The sequence below is a fragment of the Hypomesus nipponensis genome, chromosome 24 (genome assembly GCF_054491055.1).
Source record: "Hypomesus nipponensis isolate SF chromosome 24, ASM5449105v1, whole genome shotgun sequence".
NCBI classification, from domain to species: domain Eukaryota; kingdom Metazoa; phylum Chordata; class Actinopteri; order Osmeriformes; family Osmeridae; genus Hypomesus; species Hypomesus nipponensis.
In genome coordinates, this window is record NC_140384.1 from 4,908,713 (window position 1) to 4,934,915 (window position 26,203).

The window sequence follows — 26,203 nt, forward strand, 5'->3', positions numbered from 1 at the left end:
CTAGAGGGTCGACTTTAGAGGCCGCGGAGATGTTGTGCGGTCTCACCTGGAAGGGCTCTTCCTGTATGAGGCCGTCCATGGCGACCACGGTCATGTGACGCGGCCGCCCCGTCATGGGGTCGTCCACGTGCTCCAGACACACGCTCAGGAAGCCCCTCCCCCAGCCCGAGAGGGCGCGCCCGGCCCAATGCGCCCTGGCGGGCAGGGCGTTGTCGCTTTGGGAAGTCCTCAACGAGCCTTGCGGGAGCAAGGGGGCCCGTTTCTGGCCCCGGGCGCCCCCCTCGCAGCCCTCCTTGTCGACGTCCAGGCTCTTGGTGCGGCCCGCCTGCTCCTTGGCCCCCCTCCTGCTCTGCTCCTCCTCCTCGCTGCTCTCCGCCCCCTCCACCTCCCGCTCCTCCCCCGAGCCCGAGTCGCCGCCGAGGTCGAGCGTGAAGAGGTCGTAGAACTTGGAGCAGGACGTGGCCAGGTAGACCTTGTGGGCGAAGACACGCGTGGCGCCGCCCTGGAGGAGGAAGAGGACGTCAGCGCAGTGGGGCTGGCAGAAGAGGGAGTCGGGCCCCTCGCCGTCCGTGGTTGGGGGGTCGGGGATGCCCACCACGGGGCGGGGCGGGCGGGGGGGCAGGAAGGGGGCCTGCAGGAGGGGCCTCTGGACCCTCTTCAGGTGGGACTTCCAGAACTGGAGGTGGCGCCGGGAGATGAGGGCGGCCCGGATGGCGTTGTCGAAGACGTCCTTGACCCCGAACTGGGCCACGATGCTGGTCTCGTAGTACGGCACGCCCAGCTCCTTGGCCACCTCGTGGCCTCTCTCCGGGGGAAGGATGTCTGTGGGCTTGATGGGTCTGGATGGAAAGAAGACCGGAAACGGAGAGAGAGACAGAAAGAGAGAGAGAGAGGGAGAGAGAGACATAGAGAGAGAGACAGAGAGAGAGAGAGAGAGAGAGAGAGGAAGAGAATAGAAGAATAGAAACGACTGAAAGACTGCATGTGTTTTCGAGATACAGAGAGGAGTAACCCTGCACCCTCAACGTGTCATGTTGACAAACAAGGAGCGTGTCGGGGGGTGAAGGGGCCGGGAGGGGGGGGGGGGGGCTCACTTGGCGAGGGGCCGCCGGGCGCGGTTGACGGCGTCCAGGTCGGCGTAGCGCAGGTCCAGCTGGCAGCCCACCAGGATGATGGGGGTGCGGGGGCAGAAGTGCTTGATCTCGGGGAACCACATGGTCCTCACGTGACGCAGGGAGTTAGGGTTGGCCAGGGAGAAACACAGCACCACCACGTCAGACCTGCAGACGCCGGGAGGGGAGGGAGGGAGGACAGCAAAGGAGAACAAAAAAAGAGGATTAGTAACTTGACAATAACAAATATGAACGAGAGCAGAGAGAGAAGAGAGAGAGAGAGAGAGAGAGAGAGAGAGAGAGAGAGAGAGAGAGAGAGAGAGAGAGAGAGAGAGAGAGAGAGAGAGAGAGAGAAGGTTCAGGAAGAAGAGTGCGGCCAGTGTCTGTGGAGAACGTGCGGAAGTAGAGAAGCCTAAGTGGGTCCTGTTATGCACTCAGGCTGCATGGATGGTGCCGCTAAGCAGGATGGGGGCAGGGGTGACATGGGGTCATGGGTGTGTGTGTGTGTGTGTGTGTCTGCAGTCTGTACGCCTTCAGGGTTGGTGGCCTCTCTCTCTCTCTCTCTCTCTCTCTCTCCCCTCTCTCTCTCTCTCTCTATCTCTCTCTCTCTCTCTCTCTCTCTCTCTTACATAAACATCCCGAGCCCGCAAGGCTGCCTAGGCCAAAAAGGGATGCTAAGAATAGAGCTATAGTCAAGGCACACACACACAGGTCTCGCGCCAGAGTGTTAGAGTGAACCGACAGGGACACTTGGGGCTGTTCTCCAGTGAGGGTGTCATAGACAGGGCTGTGACAGGGCTAGGGGCTACTGGTGTGCTGGGGCTCCAGCCCCACTGTCCAGGGCTAGGGGCTGGGGTCCAGATCCCCACTGTCCAGAGCTAGGGGCTGGGGTCCAGACCCCCACTGTCCAGAGCTAGGGGCTGGGGTCCAGACCCCCACTGTCCAGAGCTAGGGGCTGGGGTCCAGACCCCCACTGTCCAGAGCTAGGGGCTGGGGTCCAGACCCCCACTGTCCAGAGCTAGGGGCTGGGGTCCAGACCCCCACTGTCCAGAGCTAGGGGCTGGGGTCCAGACCCCCACTGTCCAGAGCTAGGGGCTGGGGTCCAGACCCCCACTGTCCAGAGCTAGGGGCTACTGGTGTGCAGGGGCTCCAGACCCACTGTCCTGGATAAACAGCCTGGATGTACACAGTCAACTGCCTTTCAGTTCCATGTCAATACTAGTCAAGCTACTTCTCACAGTGGAAATTACTTGAAAAGCAGGGGGGGGTGGACTGGATCTGTAGACTACCAGACTAACAGGGACCCTGGCTACATGGTCCACAAATTCACAGGAATTCATATAACTTGTGTGGCCCTTTACCCTCTCCCTGGTCTGGGCATAATGGAATGCGCTAGAAGTTATTACATCACAGGTTTAGTATTTGGCACGTACACACACATGGGCGTGTGCGCGCACACACACACACACACACACACAAGATCTCACATTAGCACTCTGTCAAAGGCTCATTATCGTGGCTCACGGTGGTTTGAATCCATATTTGCGGTACGTGCCTTTGCCCTCGTGGTCAAGCCTGTGTGTGTGTGTGTGCCTGTGTGTGTGTGCATATCCAATGTGTGTGTGTGTTTCTGAGTAAGCTTCGATGAACGCCCAGGCATCCATGCAGAAATGTGGATGTGTGAGTCAGACGATAAGTCAAGTACACACACACACACACACACACCAACTGCCATTTAAATCCATCGACCCAGCGACCAATGATTTACCATCTGCACAAATGAATCATGAATACGAGGAGTGTCTTACATGGGCGACTCCAAAGGTCAGCTGCTTGACCTATTTACGTAATGCCCATGTGTGCCGTATGTGTTTGTACATGTGTGTGTGTGTGGCCTGAACGGATGGGTGCACGGGGTAGGTGCGTTGCGCGGACGCGCGTGTGTGTGCATGTCCGTCCGTGCGTGAATAGAAGTGTGTGTTTGTAGTTTATGGAGGTTGTGGACTGTGGAGTCTTAAAGCCTACCACCTGACAATGTCTGTATGTAAACAGTCGGTCAACGATATCACCCACGTACTGACACAAACTTTCCAGGGTTATTACGGATCATGCAGGATCTGTTACAATGGGTCACAGTGTCGACAAGTCCACTGGTCAGGTTTGCATCCCATCAACATAACGAATCATCTTGAATGTGCAAACTTGTGGGTATCAAAACATATAAATGACATATAAAGTCTGCTCACGCTAAAACACGATTAAAGGAGTGTGAATAGTGTGGGACATCTGCAGTTCTAAGACAAGAGGGTCAGGGTAAGGTCAGGCAGGCAGGCAGACAGACAGGTAAGAGACAGGTAAACAGGCATGCAGGCGGGCCGACAACTACACAGATAGACAGGTAAACAGGCATGCATGCAGGCAGACAACTAGACAGATAGACAGGTAAACAGGCATGCATGCAGGCAGACAACTAGACAGATAGACAGGTAAACAGACAGGCAGGCAGGCAGACAACTAGACAGATAGACAGGTAAACAGACAGGCAGGCAGACAACTACACAGATAGACAGGTAAACAGGCATGCATGCAGGCAGACAACTAGACAGATAGACAGGTAAACAGGCATGCATGCAGGCAGACAACTAGACAGATAGACAGGTAAACAGACAGGCAGGCAGACAACTAGACAGATAGACAGGTAAACAGACAGGCATGCAGGCAGACAACTAGACAGATAGACAGGTAAACAGACAGGCAGGCAGGCAGACAACTAGACAGATAGACAGGTAAACAGACAGGCAGGCAGGCAGACAACTAGACAGATAGACAGGTAAACAGACAGGCATGCAGGCAGACAACTAGACAGATATACAGGTAAACAGACAGGCAGGCAGGCAGGCAGGCAGACAACTAGACAGATAGACAGGTAAACAGACAGGCAGGCAGGCAGACAACTAGACAGATAGACAGGTAAACAGACAGGCAGGGAGGCAGGCAGTAGAAGCAGAACTGAGCTGACGCTGTCTCTTATCAGCTGACTGCAGGCTGACTGTGCATACTAACGCACACACACCAAATGATAACATCAAGACAGACATGCAGAGAGAGAAAGAGAGAAATAGAACTGGGACCCACGAACAAACACAGTGAGTCAGAGACGTTTTGACATGCATGCAACACACACGCACACACATAAAGACACACTCAGTCTGCCAATCAAAAGCCAGATCCACAAAGAGACAGGGCGAACTGTTACACAAACCCAGCCCCACCCAATCCCAAGTGTGTGTGTGTGTGTGCTTGCTTGCACGGGTGTGTGTGTGTGGACTAAAGCTCTGCTCCCTGGGTGGAGATCAGGACAATGTAAGAAGCTCATTTAGGTCTTAAACGTCTGTGGAAATGGATAAAGGGATCGAAATATAGAGAAGTAGGGAGACGGATGATCTCATCTAAAATATCCATTAGACATTCTATATTACTTTGTTTGTTTGACTGTGTGTGTGTGTTTGACTGTGTGTGTGTGTGTGTTTGACTGTGTGTGTGTGTGTGTGTTGCTGATGTAGCCATGGTGGTTGCGGCATTTGCCAAATTAAAGGGTGTCAATCCAATGCCAGCACCATAGCCCAGACACTGCAATCTCCTTGTCTGAGAAACTGAACCGAATGGCCTGCTTTTCCTTGAGCTCATTGTCACTCCTCTTAACCAAAACCCTTAGGATCAGATGGTTCCGGCACTCCATTGTATCCAATCCAGACAGGCTAAGTGAAGTGAAAAGAACCGCCCCCCAAAACAGAGACACGCCCGCGCGCGTGCCTCTGGGGGGGGGGGGTGCTCGTGCGCGTGGCCCGCCTGTGCGCTCAGCCTCCTCACCTGCCGTAGGCGAAGCGTCTGTCCTTGTGGTGGTCGCCGAAGGTGTCCCAGAGCCGCAGGGACACGCTCACCTCGTCCACCACGTCGCGGGACCGCTCCAGCACCTGGGGACAGAGTCACAACCTGTCTCTACGTACGACGGCACGCGCACGCGGCACACACGGCACGCATGTTGAACGATGCGTGTTGGGTGTGTGTGTGGGTACAACAAGGGGGGGTGGGGGGGGGGTGTCTGTGCCCACCTCCTGGCACACGCGGTACTGGTCGATGGCCCAGACAGTTGGCACGTGGGTGGCTAGCAGCTGGTACTGTGTGAGGGTGGCGTTGCAGGCGCGGGCACAGATGAGCCTGGTCTTGCCCACGGCGTTGTCCCCGACCACCACGCACTTAATGGTCTCCACATTGGGACGCTCATAGTCTGTGTCTATATCCATGGAGAGTGCCCTGGGAGAGAGAGAGGGAGAGAGGGAGGGAGGTTAATGGAACTGTGGATGCAGGTCCGGGAATGTCACAGAAGGCTTCCAGTGAGTTCTGCCGGTGGTTGACAAAGCGGAGGGCGATGCAGCCCTCTTAAACAACCTAGGGGGAGGGGGGGGGGGGGGGAAGGGGTTATGGTCAGCTTTGCCAAGCCCTCTAAGTCCCCATGCCTGTTACTGACCAATGTTCAGACTCGGCTGCCAAACTCCCTCACTGCAACACATGGTACGGGGGCAGACAGGCAGGGAGCTGGGGAGCTATTTGTGTCAGAACGCAGAGAGAGAGAGAGAAGGAGACGAGAGAAAAGGTGAGAAAGAATGAGGAGAAAGAAAGAGAGAGAGCGAGCAATCCATCGGCTGAGGTCAAGTCTCTCTCTCTCTCTCTCTCTCTCTCTCTCTCTCTCTCTCTCTCTGCCCTGCGCTCGCTCTCCTTGCCAAGATTACGTCTCCATTTCATAATGTACCATGGGAGCACCTTAGCCCTGACAGACACAGCAGCGCTTCAGCAGCTCTCTTTAGAGGCATGCCAGACCCCTGTCTCAGCCTGCCTGGTAACTCTAGAACCAGGTGAGGGAGGGAGGGACAGAGACAGAGACAGAGAAGGTTCAGGAAGAAGAGAGAGAGAGAGAGAGAGAGAGAGAGAGAGAGAGAGAGAGAGAGAGAGAGAGAGAGAGAGAGAGAGAGAGAGAGAGAGAGAGAGAGAGAGAGAGAGAGAGAGAGAGAGAGAGAGAGAGAGAGGGAGGGAGGGAGGGACCCCGAAATGGGCCATTCCTAACTGACAAAAGAGAAAAGCAGAGAGAGAGGCCTCCACATAGACAGAAGAGAGAGTTCGAGTGCTGTCTAGACCAGGGGAAGCAAGCGTCGCCTCACTGGCCCGAGACAATGGCTGTCTACAACCAGAACAATGCTCAGACTCAAAATTCATATGATCAGAAATGCCCAGTTTTCCTATACACTTAAATACCACGGGTGACACAAGAGAGCAGGTGTACCAGTTCCTCTACAATCACCAAATACCTAGTGATAGAAGAACAGCAATGGTCCTGCAGATCACCCAAGGCACCTTTTAACATGGTGAAATTGTTCCCTCGAGCTATGAACTTTTACTTGTACCTAACACCGTGGACAATCAGCTCCTGTGTGAAAAGTACTTGCATAACACTATAGGGTGTGTGTGTGTGTCTGTGTGTGTGTGTGTGTGTGTGTGTGTGTGTGTGTGTGTGGAGGGGGATATGTGTGAGGGGGGTAGGGAGTATTGGTCTGAGGGCTTTTGTCAAGGTGATACAGATACCAGCTGTGTTGCAGAGAGCAGACACACAGACTGACAGGCAGGCAGGGAGGCAGGGAAGGAGACAGACAGACAGACAGACAGACAGACAGACAGACAGGCAGGCAGGCAAAGAGGCAGGCAGGCAAAGAGGCAGGCAAGGAGGCAGGCAAGGAGGCAGGCAAGGAGGCAGGCAAGGAGGCAGGCAAGGAGGCACACAGGCAGTCAAGGAGGCAGGCAAGGAGGCAGGCAGGCAGGCAGGCAGGCAGGCAGGCAGGGAGGCAGGGAGGCAGGGAGGCAGGCTGCCGCCACCATCCATCCATCCCAGCTGGGGGACCAGAAATAGAGCATGTGAAGGATTCATGGGCTGTCTCTCATGATTCCTCTGACGTAGATGACGGTGTAGCACTTCATCCCCGGAGCCACAGGACCGTGGCGGCTAAAAATGGCATCCATTCAGGGATACTGAGCTCACCTACAGCACCCACCCCACCACTCCCCACCCTCCACGCTCCGCTTCAGACCCGCCATATCTACGTTGCCCCAGAGCCAACGTTTTGACAGGGCTCCGAGCAAACTCTGGTCTCCCTCGCTGCCCCAAACGTGGTTGCTACCTACCTTTGTGTCTGTGAGCGGAGAGGTCGAGGTAGACAGACAGAGAGAGAGAGAGAGAGACTGAGGAGAACGGTGCTTTAAATACCTCCTCTGACTGCCTCTCTGCCTTTCTGTGACACAGCCGAACGCACGTCCTGCTGGTCTACGTGTGCCAGCGCGACACGCGGGCCGTCGTTAAGTTGACAACCTTTCTCCCTTATCAGACGGCTATCTTTGTAATGGTTATAACAGCTGTTAGAGGACTGTACTCTCTGCATGCAGCGCACGAGAGAGAGAGAGACAGAGACAGAGACAGACACAGAGAGAGAGAGAGAGAGAGAGAGAGAGAGAGAGAGAGAGAGAGAGAGAGAGAGAGAGAGAGAGAGAGAGAGAGAGAGAGAGAGAGAGAGAGAGAGAGAGAGAGAGAGAGAGAGAGAGAGAGAGAGAGAGAGAAGATGTGTTAAAGAGGCAGTGAGGGACGTGGCAGTTATTCCACTGGGATCAGCAGACCGTGAATGGGGGCTGATGGACAGAACAAAGAGTTTTGTTTGTCCTGTTTGTGTTTCTGCCCCGATCAGCACCGCACGGTCTTCCAAGTATGTCAGTGAGGTAGAGAGGTAGAACAAGGTAGAGCTGGAGAGAGAGAGAGAGAGAGAGAGAGAGAGAGAGAGAGAGAGAGAGAGAGAGAGAGAGAGAGAGAGAGAGAGAGAGAGAGAGAGAGAGAGAGAGAGAGAGAGAGAGAGAGAGAGAGAGAGAGAGAGAGAGAGAGAGAGAGAGGGAGGGAGGGAGGGACCCCGAAATGGGCCATTCCTAACTGACAAAAGAGAAAAGCAGAGAGAGAGGCCTCCACATAGACAGAAGAGAGAGTTCGAGTGCTGTCTAGACCAGGGGAAGCAAGCGTCGCCTCACTGGCCCGAGACAATGGCTGTCTACAACCAGAACAATGCTCAGACTCAAAATTCATATGATCAGAAATGCCCAGTTTTCCTATACACTTAAATACCACGGGTGACACAAGAGAGCAGGTGTACCAGTTCCTCTACAATCACCAAATACCTAGTGATAGAAGAACAGCAATGGTCCTGCAGATCACCCAAGGCACCTTTTAACATGGTGAAATTGTTCCCTCGAGCTATGAACTTTTACTTGTACCTAACACCGTGGACAATCAGCTCCTGTGTGAAAAGTACTTGCATAACACTATAGGGTGTGTGTGTGTGTCTGTGTGTGTGTGTGTGTGTGTGTGTGTGTGTGTGTGGAGGGGGATATGTGTGAGGGGGGTAGGGAGTATTGGTCTGAGGGCTTTTGTCAAGGTGATACAGATACCAGCTGTGTTGCAGAGAGCAGACACACAGACTGACAGGCAGGCAGGGAGGCAGGGAAGGAGACAGACAGACAGACAGACAGACAGACAGACAGACAGGCAGGCAGGCAAAGAGGCAGGCAGGCAAAGAGGCAGGCAAGGAGGCAGGCAAGGAGGCAGGCAAGGAGGCAGGCAAGGAGGCAGGCAAGGAGGCACACAGGCAGTCAAGGAGGCAGGCAAGGAGGCAGGCAGGCAGGCAGGCAGGCAGGCAGGCAGGGAGGCAGGGAGGCAGGGAGGCAGGCTGCCGCCACCATCCATCCATCCCAGCTGGGGGACCAGAAATAGAGCATGTGAAGGATTCATGGGCTGTCTCTCATGATTCCTCTGACGTAGATGACGGTGTAGCACTTCATCCCCGGAGCCACAGGACCGTGGCGGCTAAAAATGGCATCCATTCAGGGATACTGAGCTCACCTACAGCACCCACCCCACCACTCCCCACCCTCCACGCTCCGCTTCAGACCCGCCATATCTACGTTGCCCCAGAGCCAACGTTTTGACAGGGCTCCGAGCAAACTCTGGTCTCCCTCGCTGCCCCAAACGTGGTTGCTACCTACCTTTGTGTCTGTGAGCGGAGAGGTCGAGGTAGACAGACAGAGAGAGAGAGAGAGAGACTGAGGAGAACGGTGCTTTAAATACCTCCTCTGACTGCCTCTCTGCCTTTCTGTGACACAGCCGAACGCACGTCCTGCTGGTCTACGTGTGCCAGCGCGACACGCGGGCCGTCGTTAAGTTGACAACCTTTCTCCCTTATCAGACGGCTATCTTTGTAATGGTTATAACAGCTGTTAGAGGACTGTACTCTCTGCATGCAGCGCACGAGAGAGAGAGAGACAGAGACAGAGACAGACACAGAGAGAGAGAGAGAGAGAGAGAGAGAGAGAGAGAGAGAGAGAGAGAGAGAGAGAGAGAGAGAGAGAGAGGGAGAGAGAGAGAGAGAGAGAGAGAGAGAGAGAGAGAGAGAGAGAGAGAGAGAGAGAGAGAGAAGATGTGTTAAAGAGGCAGTGAGGGACGTGGCAGTTATTCCACTGGGATCAGCAGACCGTGAATGGGGGCTGATGGACAGAACAAAGAGTTTTGTTTGTCCTGTTTGTGTTTCTGCCCCGATCAGCACCGCACGGTCTTCCAAGTATGTCAGTGAGGTAGAGAGGTAGAACAAGGTAGAGCTGGAGAGAGAGAGAGAGAGAGAGAGAGAGAGAGAGAGAGAGAGAGAGAGAGAGAGAGAGAGAGAGAGAGAGAGAGAGAGAGAGAGAGAGAGAGAGAGAGAGAGAGAGAGAGAGAGAGAGAGAGAGAGAGAGAGAGAGAGAGAGAGAGTGAGTAGGAGTTATGGGGCAGTAGACTGGTAATGAGCTTAGCCTGGCTGAGGCTGTGGAGCTATCGGGTGCTGTGATGTCACTGGGAGGGCTGGACAGATAGGTTCTCAAGGGAAACAGTGCTGCAGCTACATACACACACACACCACCCCTCTGTAGCCCTGAATCTAGACCACTCTCATACACACACACACACACAGATGCCCAGCCACACAAGTCTGACTCAGCCTCACGAGGTCTCAAACACACACCACACACACACAAAGAACATCTTCCGACTGGCCTTAGAGAGGCTGCAACCAGACACTACCAGAACAGGATCCAGTTTCCTTCCCAAACAGTGCCTGATACTGTACACAGACCCTGAGAAAGGCCCGGGCTCGTACTTCCTCCTTACGAGGAGCCGAGAGAGGCGGTGGGCTCGCTGAGGGGCCGTGACGAGCCCAGAGAGCCTGGAAGCTTCCAGAGACATATTGACAGGCGTCACTGCAGTGAGACCAACACTGTGACTACACAGCCGCAGCCCACTCCCTCCTCAAGCCTTCTAAGGCCTTTCTGGCACCTGCTCGGCGCCGCCAAGGCTCGAGAGCGGGCGTGTGAATGTGCATGTGTGTGTGTGTGTGTGTGTGTGTGTGCGGGAGGTCTGTGCTACGCACGGCACGGGGCCTTGCTGGACACACAGAGAGCCTCATGCATATTTGAGCATCCGTGTCTCAGCACAGCTCCGACACTCTCCGTCTTACTGAACCCATCAACCCCCCCCCCCCACCCCCCCACCGCCCCCCCCCTTCTCTGCCACTCTCCTCGCCACGTCCTCGTCTGTCAGATCCCTCCGCCAGCTGGGCCTCGGTGGCCGGGCTTTGACTTGTCGCTGTCCCTCCCTCCCTTCCTCCTTCTTCCTTCCCTCCCTCCCTCCCCCCTCCCTCCCTCCCTCCCTCCCTCCCTCCCTCCCTCCCTCCCTCCCTCCCTCCTTCTTCCCTCCCTCCCTCCCTCCCTCCCCTCTTTCCTCTCCCTCACTCCCTCCCTCCCTCCTTCCTCCCCCTCCTTCCTCTCCCTCCTTCCTCTCCCTTCTTTCCCTCCCTCCCTCCCTCCGCTGCCTCCTGTCCCCTCCCTTCCTCCTCTCTCCACCCTCCCTCCCTCCCTCCCTCTTCCTCTCTCCGTGTTTCCAGGACAGCTGTGACCTCCACGCCGTTCGGCCCGTGTCCTCTGGTCCCGCCGAAAGCCACAGCCCCCCTTAAAAACGCTGTCGGACACCTGTCTCGTCTCTGCGCCCGGCCGGCTCACTGGAGCACCAATCTAGCCCTATCTATGATCGCTATCTTTATTCGCGTCTACGGGGTTATCTTCTTATTGAATGCAGTCAGTCAAACTGTGCCCCCCAAGTCAGTTATGTAATGGCTCCTGGCAGTGGCAGCCGCTCAACCCAAACGCTCCCCCCCCCTCCCCGCTCGAGCATGACACAGCTGCCAGTGCCTCCCCTCTCCACCCTCCCCCTCCTCCCCCTCATGCCAGACGGGATTGACCCCGAGAGCAGGGCTGGCTTCACGGTGAGTCAGGGGGGGATGAACCAATTACACCTCAATACCAAGAACAAGGGGGTGAGCAGGTGTGTGGGGGGCCTCTGGTTGGCTGGTTTGACTGTGGGTGTGTGTGTGTGTGTGGGGGGAGGGGGGGGGGGGGGGGGCACAAGTGTGTGTCTGGGTGGAGAAGCGGAGGCGTGGCGGGCCACAGACAGCGAGGGCTGCAGTGACCGTGTCCTCTGCAGGCTCAGTGGGCACAGACAGGTTATGTAACCAGGTCTGCTCTGCTAGCCTCAACACAGGCAGGCTAGCAGGCTAGCAGGCTAACAGGCTGCACGCACCTAGCCAAAGCCTCATCTGCTGACGTGCAGCCCCGGGCTTCTGCTCTCCACACACACACACACACACATCACACATGCAGACACACACACACGTATGTCTGCTTGACACATATGCCTGACAGGACCGTATATAACATATATAGCCGACACGCAACACAAACATTTAGAAAGGCATCCATCAGTGCGGCGCTAATGAGCAGCACTCCGGGGCACTGAGACAGTGCGTCTGCACGGAGCCCTGCTGTAGTAGACATGGACGGGCAGTCAGGCCGCTCTGACTGGCCTCATTTCTCTCCCTCCTCTTCTCCCCTTCACTCCTCGTCTCTCTCGCTTCATCTCTCTCTCTCTCTCTCTCTCTCTGGCCCTCTAATATCCCCTCCCATCCTTTTAGCTCTTCTCCTTTCTTTCTCCTTTTCTCTGTCTGTCTCTGATTCTCTCTCTATGTCCCTCTCTCTCTCTCTCCGTCTCTGTCTCTCACTTATAACTGGGCCCTCTGGCCAACCTGCAGAGAGGGGGGGGGCTGAATCTTCAATGGGGCTCAATGAAGGGACTGGACTGGACTGAGTGAAAGAGAGAGAAGGAGAAGCATGGTGGGTGATTGGGCCCAGCGCGGGGCCCCCTGGGCCCCCTGTGTCCTGTGAGAGAGGTGTCCGTCATGCAGCACGTCATGCAGCACCATAAGGTGTTCTGTTGAAACGTGCATCGTCACGGGGGAAGCATGTCTAGGAACTGTATTTTGTTTCCGGAGAAAGATGCTTTTCATTTGCCAAAGCACGTCGAAGGCCACACTGGCTATAACAAGGTTAGGAAGCGTGTAATCTATTTTCCACAAAACATGAAGATGCTTTTATCATATTTGAAGTAAATTGTCCTCTTGAAGTGGTTGGACCAGACAATGGAGCAGGACAATTAGGGTGAGATTTAGAGAGCTTGATGAAAACATGCTTCTGCTAATCTCAAAGAAAATTGATATTTGAACATTCATATGAAACAGTTTTGTGTTTGTGTGCACTGTGGTTCCTAAATCTCACAGATTCCGACAGCCACCCGGAAACACACCTAACACCCCTCTGAACCCACAGCGATCAAAGTTGCAGATCACTGAGCGAGTGTGTGTGTGTGTGTGTGTGTGGGGGGGGGGGTTAACTGTCTGTCTACTGTGAATACAACGGATGTTGAAGAACCTACACATTTTATCTACCACTTCAATCTGAAATTCAGACACTGAGCCAGTAATTCCACAAAGGCACAAGTCAGACTAGAAGACAAGCTCCAGCATTTCACAGGATTGCATCAGTGAGATCTGCTACCTGCGGTGCTTTGAGCAGTCATTCACAACGATCAGGTTCATTCATATTTTAGTGTTCCATAGAACAATGGATTTAACCGTCCATCACCTGATCGGTAGGCTATGGCATGCTGCAGTGTTTAACCTACATCTTAACGATTACCTTTCAAAGACGCAAAATTGAAAAAAAGACATGAGAACGCATTGTGTTATTGAGCAAGTAGCCCAAAATGGGTTGGCTAACCCCCGCCCAAAAAGAGATGCATTAATAATCTCTTGCATAACTGGCCAAGCCCATGCAGCACAATCGAACATGAAGCCAAGCCGTTTCCAAGCAGCAAGCGAGGAAGTACACGTGTGCATAAATTGAAACAATGTTCCGCTGGTGCCTACCCAGACTTTTGGGAAACTCAACCTGTGCACCATGCGCTGTTTGTGGTCTGGTCTTTAGACGTGAGAAATAAAGTAAGCATGTGACCGTTGCCTGCAGGAGAGTTCGTTCCTACCTTCCGACTGTTCCGGAATTGACCCACATCCCCTTCTGTTTGGACCACACGGCAAAGACAACCGTGTGCGGAAGAGTAATTAAGTCAAAAGACGATTGTCAAAGAGCGCTTTTGCCAAAGGTTATTAATAAAAACCTTTTATTGAAACTCTATCCAGTCACAATGGTAACATCTTCCTTCTTCCCGTTGCAATCTTCATCCGATTTCAGTGGCGTGCTTATTTTAATAGTAGGCTATGACGTATACGGTCCCTATCGGTTTATACTGCTTATTTTCAGTGAAACTATATTAATTAGTTGTTCTGTCACTTTTTCTCTGATCGAGCAACCTCTCTTTGTTTTTGTTTCGCCAGCTGATTTCCTTACTGGCACGCCCCCACGACTCTGCGTCACCACTGAGGCAGAGCAGATCACTGGTCTTTGAGCTAGGCTTGAGACAAACCAAGAATGCAGTGTTAATCTGAAAACCGAGCTTTTCATTGCTCGCGGTGTGCCCATGTCTCCTTCCTACACAACCTGTAATGTCTGTGGAAAATAATGTGTGGAATTTGGAGTGATCTGTTTACCGGGGGAAAACAACTTCTATAGATAGCCAGTTAAAAGGGACTTTGGTATCAAATTCAGTAAACATTACCAGGAATTTGGGAACCGATGAAATTATATTCCACTTGTTCATTTAATATAGATTAGTGGTTGTCATGTAAGCCATATCCATGTTGTATTTTTTCTGAATCATTCGCCCTTTGCCAGATTGGCATTTCTCATTAAATTATCCAGCTGCTATTATCCATGCAGACCCTTGTGGTTCACCATGTTAATCATGCATATCCATTCTCATTGAAAAGAGTATCAATAATGTCATTAGAGTGCAACACAGCCTGCAGAGGAAAAATGCTGCCATCGTGTGGTAAGTAAGGGAACTGTCTGACACCGTCAACACTTTTGGGAACGCAGGTGAAAGTAAATCCAAAAAATACTTGTGATGAGGGAAATACTTCAAAGTGAAGATAGTTTTCTATTGTAGTTTCTTCCAGTATGGTCATGATCTATGGTCAGAGCAGAGTGCCTGACTAGGGAGGGCTAGAGGTGGGAGAATGTCCATGGCAGTGGGCAGTGACCTTCTCTCGCCTGCCGGCCCTGAGAAACCCAGGCCCTCTAACACCCCTGGCATAGGCCGAAAGGAACAGCATGAATGATGGGGGTGGAACGGAATGTGGGTGAAATGGGTGGGAAGGTGTGTGGGGAGATTAAGGGTAGAGGCGGGGGGGGGAGGGGAGGGAGTTGGCTGCCGAGGTTGTCACTGTTGATAATGGACTGGAGAATAGGCCCGTGAAACAAGCCACTTTAGACCAGCCGCAGGGCTGTTTTTAAGGCTGAGCTGAGGTTTGAGCCGGGGCTGAGGCCACAGACCGAGGGACGGAGCGGCCTTGTCAAAACAGAGCCTTCTAGAACGCAGCTGTCACATGTTGTCCGTCACATGACTGATACGGCTGGGAAACCCCCTGCTGTTTGTTTAGTTTTGGAGTGAATATATAACTCTTTTTTTCCCCCCCCTCACACACACACACACACACGAACACACACACACACACAAGCTGTCTGAGCAGTGAAGGGAGACAGGACAAGGGGACCGAGTTGAACAAATTCCCCGCGCTCTCTCTTCCTCTCACAAGGTGGGTCTATTTCCTGTCTGGTCCCTCCTCCCGTCTCTCGGTATCTGGTCCCGGTGTGTCCGTCCAGCCCCACCCCTCCATTCATCTCCCGGCCCCTCTTCTCGCCCACCTTCCCACTCTGCGGTAGCTGGCACGTCAAAGCTGTCCAAACACCTGCTGCCACATCCGCGAGGACAGACACCATCCCCTCTCCCTCTCCTCCCCCTCTCGTGTCTTCGCCAGCCAGCCCCGCACTCTGACACAAGTGGGTCAGTTGCCCCAGTCTCCAAACGCTGCAGAGCAGATAGCAGTATCAGAGACTCAATTCTCACTTCATCCCTGTCACACACGGCCTCTGCGACGGCTCAGTCTTGGCAAGGGGGGGGATGGGGGGCAGGGGGCTGTTTGGGGACATGTTTTTGTTTTTGTGTTTACCCCCCGGGGAAGGAGAGGGATGTGGGGAAACTGCGAGAGGTCAAAGGTGAATGGTGAGCCGAGGCAGGACTGCTGGAGGGCCGGACGACCTTGTGGGAAAGAGGAACGCTGGCATCCCTCAACTCACACACACACACACACACACTGGCCAAGAGGTCTGCGTGTGTGTGTGTGTGTGTGTGTGATATGATTGCAGAGTAGGCACCCAGCCGAGAAAGGGAGTGTTTTAATCATAGTCTGCATGGTGATGTGCATGTGAGTAGAGTGGGAGTTTGTGTGAAAAACATTCAGGGCTTGATAAGATAGCGTGAGTGTCCAAGGCAGAGAAAACAGGGAATAGAAAGTTGTTTTCTTGTCCATTATCTCCTGCTTTACACTATGAAAACACAGTTTGATACGGAGAGGTCAAGTAGATGATTCCTAAACTCAATAAGGCAAAGTCCATTGTGTGTTCTTGTTTGAGGACATACAGTATGTGTGCGATTCCGCCACAGCACGGGACACCGTCGGTAGTTCTAATCGCAGACCCGACGAGGTCGGTATGTGTGTTTGCCTCTGTTCTCATTCCTCACCGTGTGGGAACCGATCCGGGGATTGTAATACCGTTGTCCGGGCTGGGTCAGCTCTGGCGAGCAGGGCCAGCGTTACCAGGGAGCATGTGGGGAATGTCGAGTGCCCAGGTGATGAGGGGGCTGGGTGATGAGGGGGCTGGGTGATGAGGGGGCAGGGTGATGAGGGGGCTGGGTGATGAGGGGGCGGGGCGGGGGGAACGGAAGTGGCGGGGAGAGGAGTGAGGGGAGGCAGGCCGTGTTTTTGTTCAACCGCGTCCTCAACACTGGTGATGAGGTTAAACAGATCTCTGGAGGTCTCAGTGGGCCCATCAGTGCCAATAGAACCCCCCCACATCCCCTCCCCTAATGCCTACCCCCCCCCCCCCCCCACCACCACCACCACCACTTCTCACAGCTGTCCTCGCCACCCATTGCCCTTTTACAGTCATGCTTACGGTCCAGCCACCGACCATTAGGTATCACGTTCTCCCTCACCCTCCCTCTCCTGTGCAGCCCCTAGGAGGGGGGGACGACGACGACGACTATTGGCTTTTCCAGCCAAAAACCTGAAAGCGCTGACTCACTACAGAGGCGCATGGCAGCGGTTGTTTGTTTCCCTAACTGCTGGCTGCTTGCTGTTTAGCTTCTCATTTTGAAATGCCAGGATCCTGAAGTCAGCGCCTCTCCATGCACTAACTACAGACTCGGTGGGGTGTAAATCACAGTGGCTGGCGTGGTGGCGGGGGGGTGGTCAGGCACTGGTGATGAATGGGTGTGCTGGGGGGGTGGGGGGGTGGAGGCTTCGAATTCCTGAGTGGCGGACAGCTGCTGCGACTGAGACAGACTGCTTGGAGGGACGTCCTATTGTCTAGTCCTATCCTGTCTGCAGTCGCCCTTACACCTAGTCTTTCAACCCCTCCCCCCTCCCATCCAGCCCCCCCCCCCCCCCCCCCCCCCCCCCCCATGTACCTGCTGCCCAGGGACATGTCACAACTTGTGAGAGAGAGAAAGGCACACAAACACACACACACACACACACATCCTCTCCCGGCTGGGTTAGAGACACAGGGGTCAGAGGAGACACTCCTCAGCCGTGGCTCTGTCGAGTGGCAGGGCTAATCTCGTTAAGGCTCTACTTAGCTGCTGTTCTAAGGCCTTAATTAGCTGATGAGACAAGGGCCAGGGCCAGACAAACAGCCCCTCTGGTCTCTGTCCTGGACACACTGGGGGCAAAAATTGAAGAAGGAGGTTTCCTCGCAGATGCTCTACTGCCGGAAATCAACCTTCAAACCCTATGTCGCACTCTCTTAAACTTTAGCCAAAATATGAGCGTTTGCTGACTGTAATGGCCTGTGTGTGCCCTGTCTGTCGGATGCTATGAGGCTTACACATTAACGACTTCATCTGCGTCCGGTGCCAAGTATGAAATCGACTTAATCCACTTGATCCGGCCTGCTCCGATACGCCCCTTTGGTCAATTCATCAGCAACGGGGACGGTAGGCCGCGATGCCCCCGCCCCTCCGTGTGTGAAGGCACCCAGCCCAGCGCTGAGATCCAGGGCCCTAAATCTTCTTCCCTATCCCTGGAGAACAGACACGCCCTGAGGCTCACAGCCCGGTGTGACCCGAGGGGCCGTGTGGAACCTGTCTGGAAGTGGACAGTGATATCCGGCACACCTCACACCGAAGCGTGGACAGGTCTGGGTAAACATCTGGGGCGAGGCCCGGAGATGGGACCAGATGGCAGGGGAGGAGAGGGCGAGGGAGATGGGTAGGGCGGTGAACCCTCGCGCCCTTCCGCGTGGGACTATCACTGATGTCGCCGGGAAAAAAAAGAGGGAAAGTAGCACAAAGTTGAACCCAGCATGCGGATACTTGTGTCATACGGTCGAGGGAAAGAGAGTCGGGGAGCGGAGGGCTAGAGAGGAAGCGAGAGAGAGAGAGGCTGTGGAGGGCTGGGGAGGCGGGGGGGGCAGGGGGGGGGGGGCATCTGGCAGAGGCATGGGTCAGTTTTGCAGAAACAGCCTGATCAAACAGAGCCCTAGGCCAAGCCAAACACCTCTGGACTTCAGTCTGCTGGGGCCGAGATCACACTGTGCTCACTCAGAGAGAGGGAGAGAGAGAGAGAGAGAGAGAGAGAGAGAGAGAGAGAGAGAGAGAGAGTGAGAGAGAGAGAGAGAGAGAGAGAGAGAGAGAGAGTGAGAGAGAGAGAGAGAGAGAGAGAGAGAGCGAGAGAGAAAGAGAGAGAGAGAGAGAGAGAGAGAGAGAGAGAGAGAGAGAGAGAAAGAGAGAGAGGGGGCAGGCGAGAGGGAGAGAAGAAGAAACCGAGAGAGGGCAATGGAGAGAAATAGGAGAGGAGAAGACAGAAAGAAGAGCAGCGCGATCCAGTAGGCGAGGAGAGAGATAGGCACAGAGAAGAGAGACGAGAGAAAGGACAGGCGATTAGAGAAAGAGAGAGAATCCACACTCAGGACAGGCCTCCTCCTCCCACTGCATAACAGGAAGGTTGTTTGTTTTGATTCTGCCGCCATGCCTGTTTGTCCGTTTCTGCAGTCTGTTCCCCACATTGTCCCCCTCACAGCCACCTGACGCCAACATGCCTCCCTGGCACGGACACCCCACGCCGACACTTAACATACTTCCACGCACGCGCACGTACTTATGTGAACACAAACAGCCAGATAGCCTCTCTCTCTCTCTCTCTCTCTCTCTCTCTCTCTCTCTCTCTCTCTCTCTCTCTCTCTCTCATTGTGAGACTGGCGCGTCCGGCAGCGACTCCCCCCCCCCCCCCCCAACAAAAAAAAGAGAGAGAGGTAGCCATGGAAAAATCGATAGCGGTGTCCGGTTATTTCTGGCCCTCGCGGCCGCGTGGCGCTCTCCACGGGCCGCCGACGGCCTCGGCACACTGTGACCACATGGCAGCGACCGCGCCCAAAGCGTACCGCGCAGGGAGGGGCCGTGCTGAGAGAGCCCAGGCTGGGAGCACCTGACGCAGGGGCAGGAGAGAGGACGGCGAGGCTTCCCTCGGCGAGGCCTCTGTGGGCACTGGGGGCACAATATGGTGAAGCCGGGCGTGTTTGCTGTTCACACAGAGCCACTGTGGGATGGAAACGGCTCAGTTTGTGTTCTGGTCTGTGGGGGAGGGGGGAGGGGGGAGGGGGGAGGGGGGAGGGGGGAGGGGGGAGGGGGGAGGGGTCAGGTTTTATGATGATGTCACGATACATGGGAACTTGTTGTGTGCTTAGCTAACCCCGCTACCAAGCCTATTGTCTGTCGTCGGAAATTTTTTTGGGGCGACTGGCCTGCACCCAAAACCGCAGACTTCTCCAACAATGATCCCAGTCATGACGCACAATGCTGAGCAAAGCGCTAAGACGTCCGCGGAGGAACATAGAGCCGTCGCTTAGACTTAGCTGTCTCCTTCGTCCGGACAAGGCCTTCCTCTCGCCTACACACAACTGAGAGTGTCTTCTGTCGCTGCCCGCGCGTAAAGGTTCAAGTCGGCGCGGCACATTCACACTCGTCGCTCTTGACAACCCACAACGCTGTATTTCATTGTACTGGAGGCCCTCCTTGACGGAAATAAGTGACTGGGCTGAGCCGAAAGTAGCCGCTCCCTTCACTGGCTAGCCGTCAACTACTGTAGAGAAGCAAGACACTCCTATGTGGGACTGGAACCAAAATGCTACCACAGGTCTAACCTGTGGCTTGGCTAGCTTGTTGACTTATTAGCTGTTTGGGTTCAGTTCCAGTACATAGTAACAAAGGTCTTAGTAACGGCTGACCAGCTCGTATGGCAAGGTGGCTCACTGGCATCCTGTGCAGTAGGGCAGCCAGCTGTGTGTGTGGGTGTGTTTGTGTGTGTGTGTGTGTGTGTGAGAAAGAGAGAGAGATGTCCGCCAGGGACCTTGCCTAATTACTCCCCAGCCCACGACAATAACACTGGCATCGACTGTTGCTGAGAGTATACAGGATCCCAGAAGTCACCACGACACGGAAATATTGTGTTTTCTTGCCGGTTGTCTTCCTGTTCATAAAGAATCTATCACGACACATCATTGCCCTGATCATCCTCTCACACGCTGTCTTTTCACTCTCCGTCTCTCCCGTGCACTCTTTCGTCTCCCGCACGTGCGCACGCGTGCAAACCTTGTTGTGGAAAAGCGTTGAAGTGGGGTTTCTTAATTCTGATTTGATGAAAGCGGCATTCTCTGGAGGGGTGTGATGGGAGCTGTTATTGCAGGCGGGCGGACATGGAGCTGAGACGGGGAGCGGGAGGGCTGGGCGGAGAAGCTCACCCTGGCCGAGGAACACACACACACCCAAACCGTGGAACACACACACGTACAAACTGTGGAACACACAGACACACAGACAGGCAGACAGACAGACAGACAGACAGACAGACAGACAGACAGACAGACAGGCAGGCAGGCAGGCAGGCAGGCAGGCAGGCAGACAGACAGGCAGACAGGCAGGCAGACAGGCACGCATACAGGCAGAGACAGAGACAGACATAAAAACACGCACACCCAGGCCTCCACATTAGGTGAGAGAAGACACACACACTCACACACACACTCAGCACGTCCCATAAACAAGTCCCATAAAGATAAGCGCGTGCACATAAACACCCGTAAGTGAGGCCCTCTCTCTCAGTCACATGACTGTGCCGTCTCGCCCAGGAGGGTCCTCTTTCAGCAGCACACATGACAGCAGCAAACGCCAAAGAACAGAGGGTGTCAAAGTCACATCTCCAATTCCAATCGCACACGGAGCGACATGCATTTCAAAATACATACCGCGTACACACACCGTGACGCCGCATCACAACACACACGGACAGACACACGTTGTAAATAAAGAGAACATCATAGGCAGGGATACATAGCTACAGGCACTGTGTGTGTGTGTGTGCGCGCGCAAGCTCGTTTTTTAGCTCAAGTCAAAGGACGGTTATTTTTTGGAAAGATCAAATAGCTTGTGTTTCAAAGACATGCTCTTCTACGGTTGGAATGCCAGTCAACCTTCACCTTGCCTCTGACCCTGTACCATCTTAGTGCCGGCCTGTCACACGAAGCCATTCCATGGGTAGAATGTGCTAGAACAGAAATTTCCACCACTATTTTGGGTTTCAGTAATACACACAGTGTACAAGCACCACTGTGGGCCACAGACACTGTGTTTTCGAAGCACACCCACCAGGTTACAAAACAGCTCAATTTTATGCAAATAAGTTAAGGTTAAGGAACTCCATGTTCCCCTCGTCACTGACAATGTAAGCTTTCTATTTGATAAGGTTAAATAACCAAGCATTGCTAATTCAAATGGTCACAGAAGCATAAACGTCATATTCATTTGTGCGGAACCTGAAGCAGGCCAGCTCTGGACTCTTTCCCCCCTCCAGTTTGTCAATAAGTGATTGCGCAACAGGAAGCCCCTATCTGTGTTGGACACCCAGAGACAGGGCATCCTCTCGGTCCGCGCGCCCAGCCCGAGGCTCTCCAAGTGGGGGGAGAGGGCCGATGGGAAAGAGCCTCCTCTGGAGCTACTGACAGCTTATCTGTGTTCCCCCTGCTCGCCCTGCACCCTTGTCCCGTCCTGTCCTCGCTGGAGGAACCACACCTCCCTGTCTGCACCTCTCTCTGTACATGCATGCAGCCATCCAGGAGGCACACTGCTGCATGACACTGCATTTGTAGACTTCCATTTGAAGTGCATATTTACAGTTTATGTTAAGTGTTTGATTTCAGTATGTGTGCGATGTGTGTGTGTTTGCACATGCATGCTTGTGCAATACACAAACAAGATGTTCAAATCCACTTCTGAGCCAAGACACCCATTTGCATGTGCTTGAATACAAACTTAGCGTTAGCGTCTTCGTGGTAACGCTCCCCAGCAGTCAGGACGTCTGACACACGACACCAGATGACAAACAACATTACCGCAACATCAGACAGATATTCAAAAGAAGGCTGCAGGAAAATGATTCCTGTTTCGCTGACAAACTCAGACGACTCTTCTCGAATCGGAGAAAACACAGCGAAGCGGATTTCTCGATTTTCACAGCTTGTTATACCTGAAATATAAATCTCTCTTTCTTTCTCTCCCTTTGCTTCTGGGTCGTTCCACTGGTGGAGTTCCTCTCGGCCGACCCCATCCTCTACCCCCTTATGTCCCTCTTCCTCTGGATCTCTGCTCCTCCTTTCCTCCCACTCCTCTCTGAGCGTCCCACTCTACCGGCCCCCAACTCTCCCTTCTCTTTCTCTCTCTCTGTCTCTCTCTCTCTCTCTCTCTCTCTCTCTCTCTCTCTCTCTCTCTCTCTCTCTCTCTCTCTCTCTCTCTCTCTCACACTCTCTCTCTTCTCTCTCTCTTTCTCTAGCTCTCTCTCTCTCCCGCACACATTCTTTGCACACGGACACCCTGTTTAAAAAAACAACCACAGAGGCGGCCAAAAAAGAGAGAGAAAGGCAAAGAGGAGGAAATTCTGTACCTCTGCCATCCCGTCCACAATTGCCTACTTCTCTCTTCAGCTCCCCCCACCCCCCTCCCTCTCTCTCTCTCGTCCCCAAAACGGCATTACCAAGGCAGGCAAATATCATGTGGTCGAGAAAGAAGAAGACCCTGTTGTTTGGTCTTTCCCTAGAGCGTGTGTGTCTGTGTGTGTGTGTCTGTGTGTGTCTGTGACGGAGTCAAGTTTGTGTTTAAATTAGCATGTGTGCAGTCTCAGTCGCAACACTGTGGATTCATGTCCTTCTTCTTTTCTGTGTTTTGATTGTGTCTTTTATTGAAGAAAAAAAGTTCTCCTCATAGACGGGCAAACACACGTTACTGTCCACACACATAAACAGACCCCCCTCTCCCTACCCCCCCACCCCCTCTCCCTACCCCCCACCCCTGCACGGTTGGGGTATGCAGAGTTGAGCGGCGGTGGGTGGGGGTCGGAGCGCGGACGGTGCACGCGCATGCGTGCGTGTGTGTGTGATGTTGCTCAACACACAGAGACACAGCGTCTTATATGGCTCCCAGCTGTGCGGAGCTGGCCTGCTAGCCCGCCATCCAACAGCCAGGAATGTTTGGTGTGCAACTCCGCTGGAAAGCCCCAGTTGCCAATACACTCTCCCAGCCCCCTCCGGAGACCAGCATACTACACAGATCTGGACAGGCCTCACCCAAGGAAGAATGGTTTGAATTCCACAGCTGATAGGAAAACACAGCCGAGCAGAACAAAGTGGGGGGGTCGAGGAACTGATGTCAGCTCCGCCAACGAACTTCCCAGCCCGTGAAGTAAGACGGAGCAGGAGTTACAATTATTTCAATTCAGCTTCAAAGGGGTTGATTGTTCAGTTGTTTTGGTTAGTAAGTTCGGAGGGGGGGGGGGGGCTGTCTTTGGGGTTTGAGGTACAAAGTATGCAACATACTGTGCACTGTCATGGGAACAGACGGCTGAACTGTGGTCATTTTGCTGATTATGTAATTTATTGAAGGACAGCTTGAGAGAATCCCTGTTACACTATGTTGCAAGAGAACAAAAAAGTAAACAGATTTGGGCTTTTTGTTTTGGAACAAATTTTGGGTTTGAAGATGGGCTCCTCAAAATTAGGTCATTAAGCATTAGGCTTTTTCAAGGTAGCCTAATCCGGAATTTAAATTAATCCATGTTGTCTAAAAAGTAGTCTTTACTGCCTATAAAACCTTGTTGGCTATACTGAGGCAATGTAAACGTGTTACAAAAGTGTAACACTTGTCTATTCAGTAACACCTTCATATCCCTCAGATTAACCAACGTGATTTTATCACTCGAAGTGTTTACAGTTGACTCGCACAAATATTATGGGTAAAACTGAAAAAGTTGTCTTAAACCGTGATTTAGGTCTTACCTTTGATTTATGACTTGTGTTTAGTGTTTAGTCATCAATGGAGAATAGTTATGTTATGCCAGTCACTTAGATTTGTTTGGTCATAATGCCTTGAGTTGCCTTCTCATGTCTATCGCGGTAGACCCTCCAGATGGTACAGTTTCACGCAAGCGTTGCGAAACTGATATACAACATGTTATGAAACATTACAAGGTGTCGCAATGAAAACCACGTGTATTTTAATAAAAGCATCGTAGAGTATATGATTGTCACCGGTCTTCTTACCTTCAAATGTTACCCCTGGAAGATTCGCAAGATTCTTGGTGTCGTCCACTTTCTCACCTCTCCGCTTTTCCTTGGCGGATATTCGAGACAGCGTCCTCTTCTCTTCTAACTGTAGTGGCACACATGCATTCAATATTTTAGTATCCCGAGAAAATTAGATTCCCGGGAATCCAACTCTCTGCTAGGAAGTTTTTTATCTTTCTAAAATCAGATCCGATTATCGCCTTTGTTCATCAGCGCATGCTGAAATGCTCCCGACTGATGAAATACGCCAGATGTAGCCTAATGTTATTTCGAATAAAACATTTTCAAAACAAAATGCAGACTTGGTCATATGTCGGGGCATGGCCATTGTTGTGCGTATGTCTGGGTGTTGTTCAAGGATGCTGATGCGAGTTTTCCACGTTTTGTACACACTCGGAAAGAGGTTGTGCCTTACTTTCTTTGTCTATGCACCCTGTTAAAGGAAAGACCACGCGGAATACGTTTTTACGATAAATGTTATAATCCATTGATATCTGGCTCAGGTCGCGTTTATTAATCCGATGATCTGTGATTATCATAGGATAGGCTAATTAGGCTATGATGTACGAATTAGTTAAAATCACAGCAGACATAACGGTTTGGAAATAAGGACGTCTAATGCTTTTTCTGTCCAGCCAAAAAAAAAAAACTAGGGTAATTGCATTTAACAATCAGTAGAACGTAGAATATTTCAAAGTATATACCCAACTCCTTTGTTGCTCGTCTCCCCACTCTTTGGTCGCGTGTATGTAGTTCATGCGTTTTGCGAGTCTGCCTGCAGCCTTCGCCCGAACTTCAGCCTTTCTCGTCTCTTTTGGTAGAGCTGTAGGCTACGACTCTCGCTGTCCGTTGTCAGATGCGGCGGTGGCGCCCAGTTGCGCTCTAGTCCAGTCCTGCCCAGTGCCCGCGACAAATGCCAGTGCCTATCAACCAGCGCAGTGACGACAGCTCGACACCAGTCACTCACGCTCCGCCGCCACACCCATCCATTCATAAAGTGGAGTACCATTCTTCGACTGCTCTGTGCGCACAGTAGATGAGGGCAAGGTGGGTGAAGGATGTGATTGTACGCAGGAGGGCTCAGTAGACATGCATTCTTGCAAAGTCAGCCTCATAGAATCCATCAAACAATACACAGAAATCAGGTACTGTTGAATAACCTGTCTGCAGTTGCAACCGTCATTGGGCAAAACTCTCCCATCATGTTTTCTCAGAAAGGAGTTTGAATATGATCGGTTTCCACTGAAACTGTGACGCTAAATATAAGTCCAAAATAAATGCGCATGGTTTAAGTGAGGTCGACACCCTTGGAGCCTCGCCTGAGCAGGTCGGTTGACACCCTGGCATCTGCTTACTGAGGGATCAGTCCGTGACCTCGCGTCCGCATGTGTCACACAGCTCAGGTGTGGCCCTGCCATGTTCTCCGCAGCGCAGATAGTGGATACACCCGTTCCTCCTACACATTCCGTGTCAGGGCTTAGGCATGTGGCAAGGTGGCAAACGGGATTGCAAGCCACACACACACACACACACAGGGGTGTGTCATTAACACATAGGGCCATAACTAATGGTGGGATGGTGCTTTATTTTGAAACTGCCTGATTTGAATGTTATTTCGTTGCCAGGGGCTTGTCTTTGCTGTGACATTGAGAGGAACCAACCATGTATTTATTTTTGGGGGAACATCCTGCCCAGGGCCTTATTTAACTCGACTGCAGTGTGGGGCGACATGTTCAGACTTGTTCTCA

The 26,203-nt window shown here is 53.0% G+C and overlaps 1 protein-coding gene across 3 annotated transcripts in view; it reads right to left on the reverse strand.

Moving 5' to 3' along the window:
• The window catches only part of rhobtb4 (Rho related BTB domain containing 4), a 32,424-nt gene extending 6,805 nt beyond the window's left edge, over nt 1–25,619 (reverse strand). The window contains exons 1-6 of one of the 3 annotated variants that reach the window (XM_084690386.1): nt 25,165–25,619; nt 24,432–24,540; nt 5,225–5,426; nt 4,983–5,086; nt 1,095–1,280; nt 47–839 (exon numbers count right to left, since the gene is read on the reverse strand). In XM_084690386.1, the coding sequence (XP_084546512.1) occupies nt 47–839; nt 1,095–1,280; nt 4,983–5,086; nt 5,225–5,416 (1,275 nt within the window). In that variant the 5' untranslated portion in view covers nt 5,417–5,426; nt 24,432–24,540; nt 25,165–25,619. Of the gene's footprint in view, nt 1–46; nt 840–1,094; nt 1,281–4,982; nt 5,087–5,224; nt 5,427–13,650; nt 14,877–24,431; nt 24,541–25,159 lie in introns of those variants that run through there. The other 2 variants (XM_084690385.1, XM_084690384.1) reach the window with 2 other exon arrangements.
• Nucleotides 25,620–26,203: the final 584 nt, after the last annotated feature.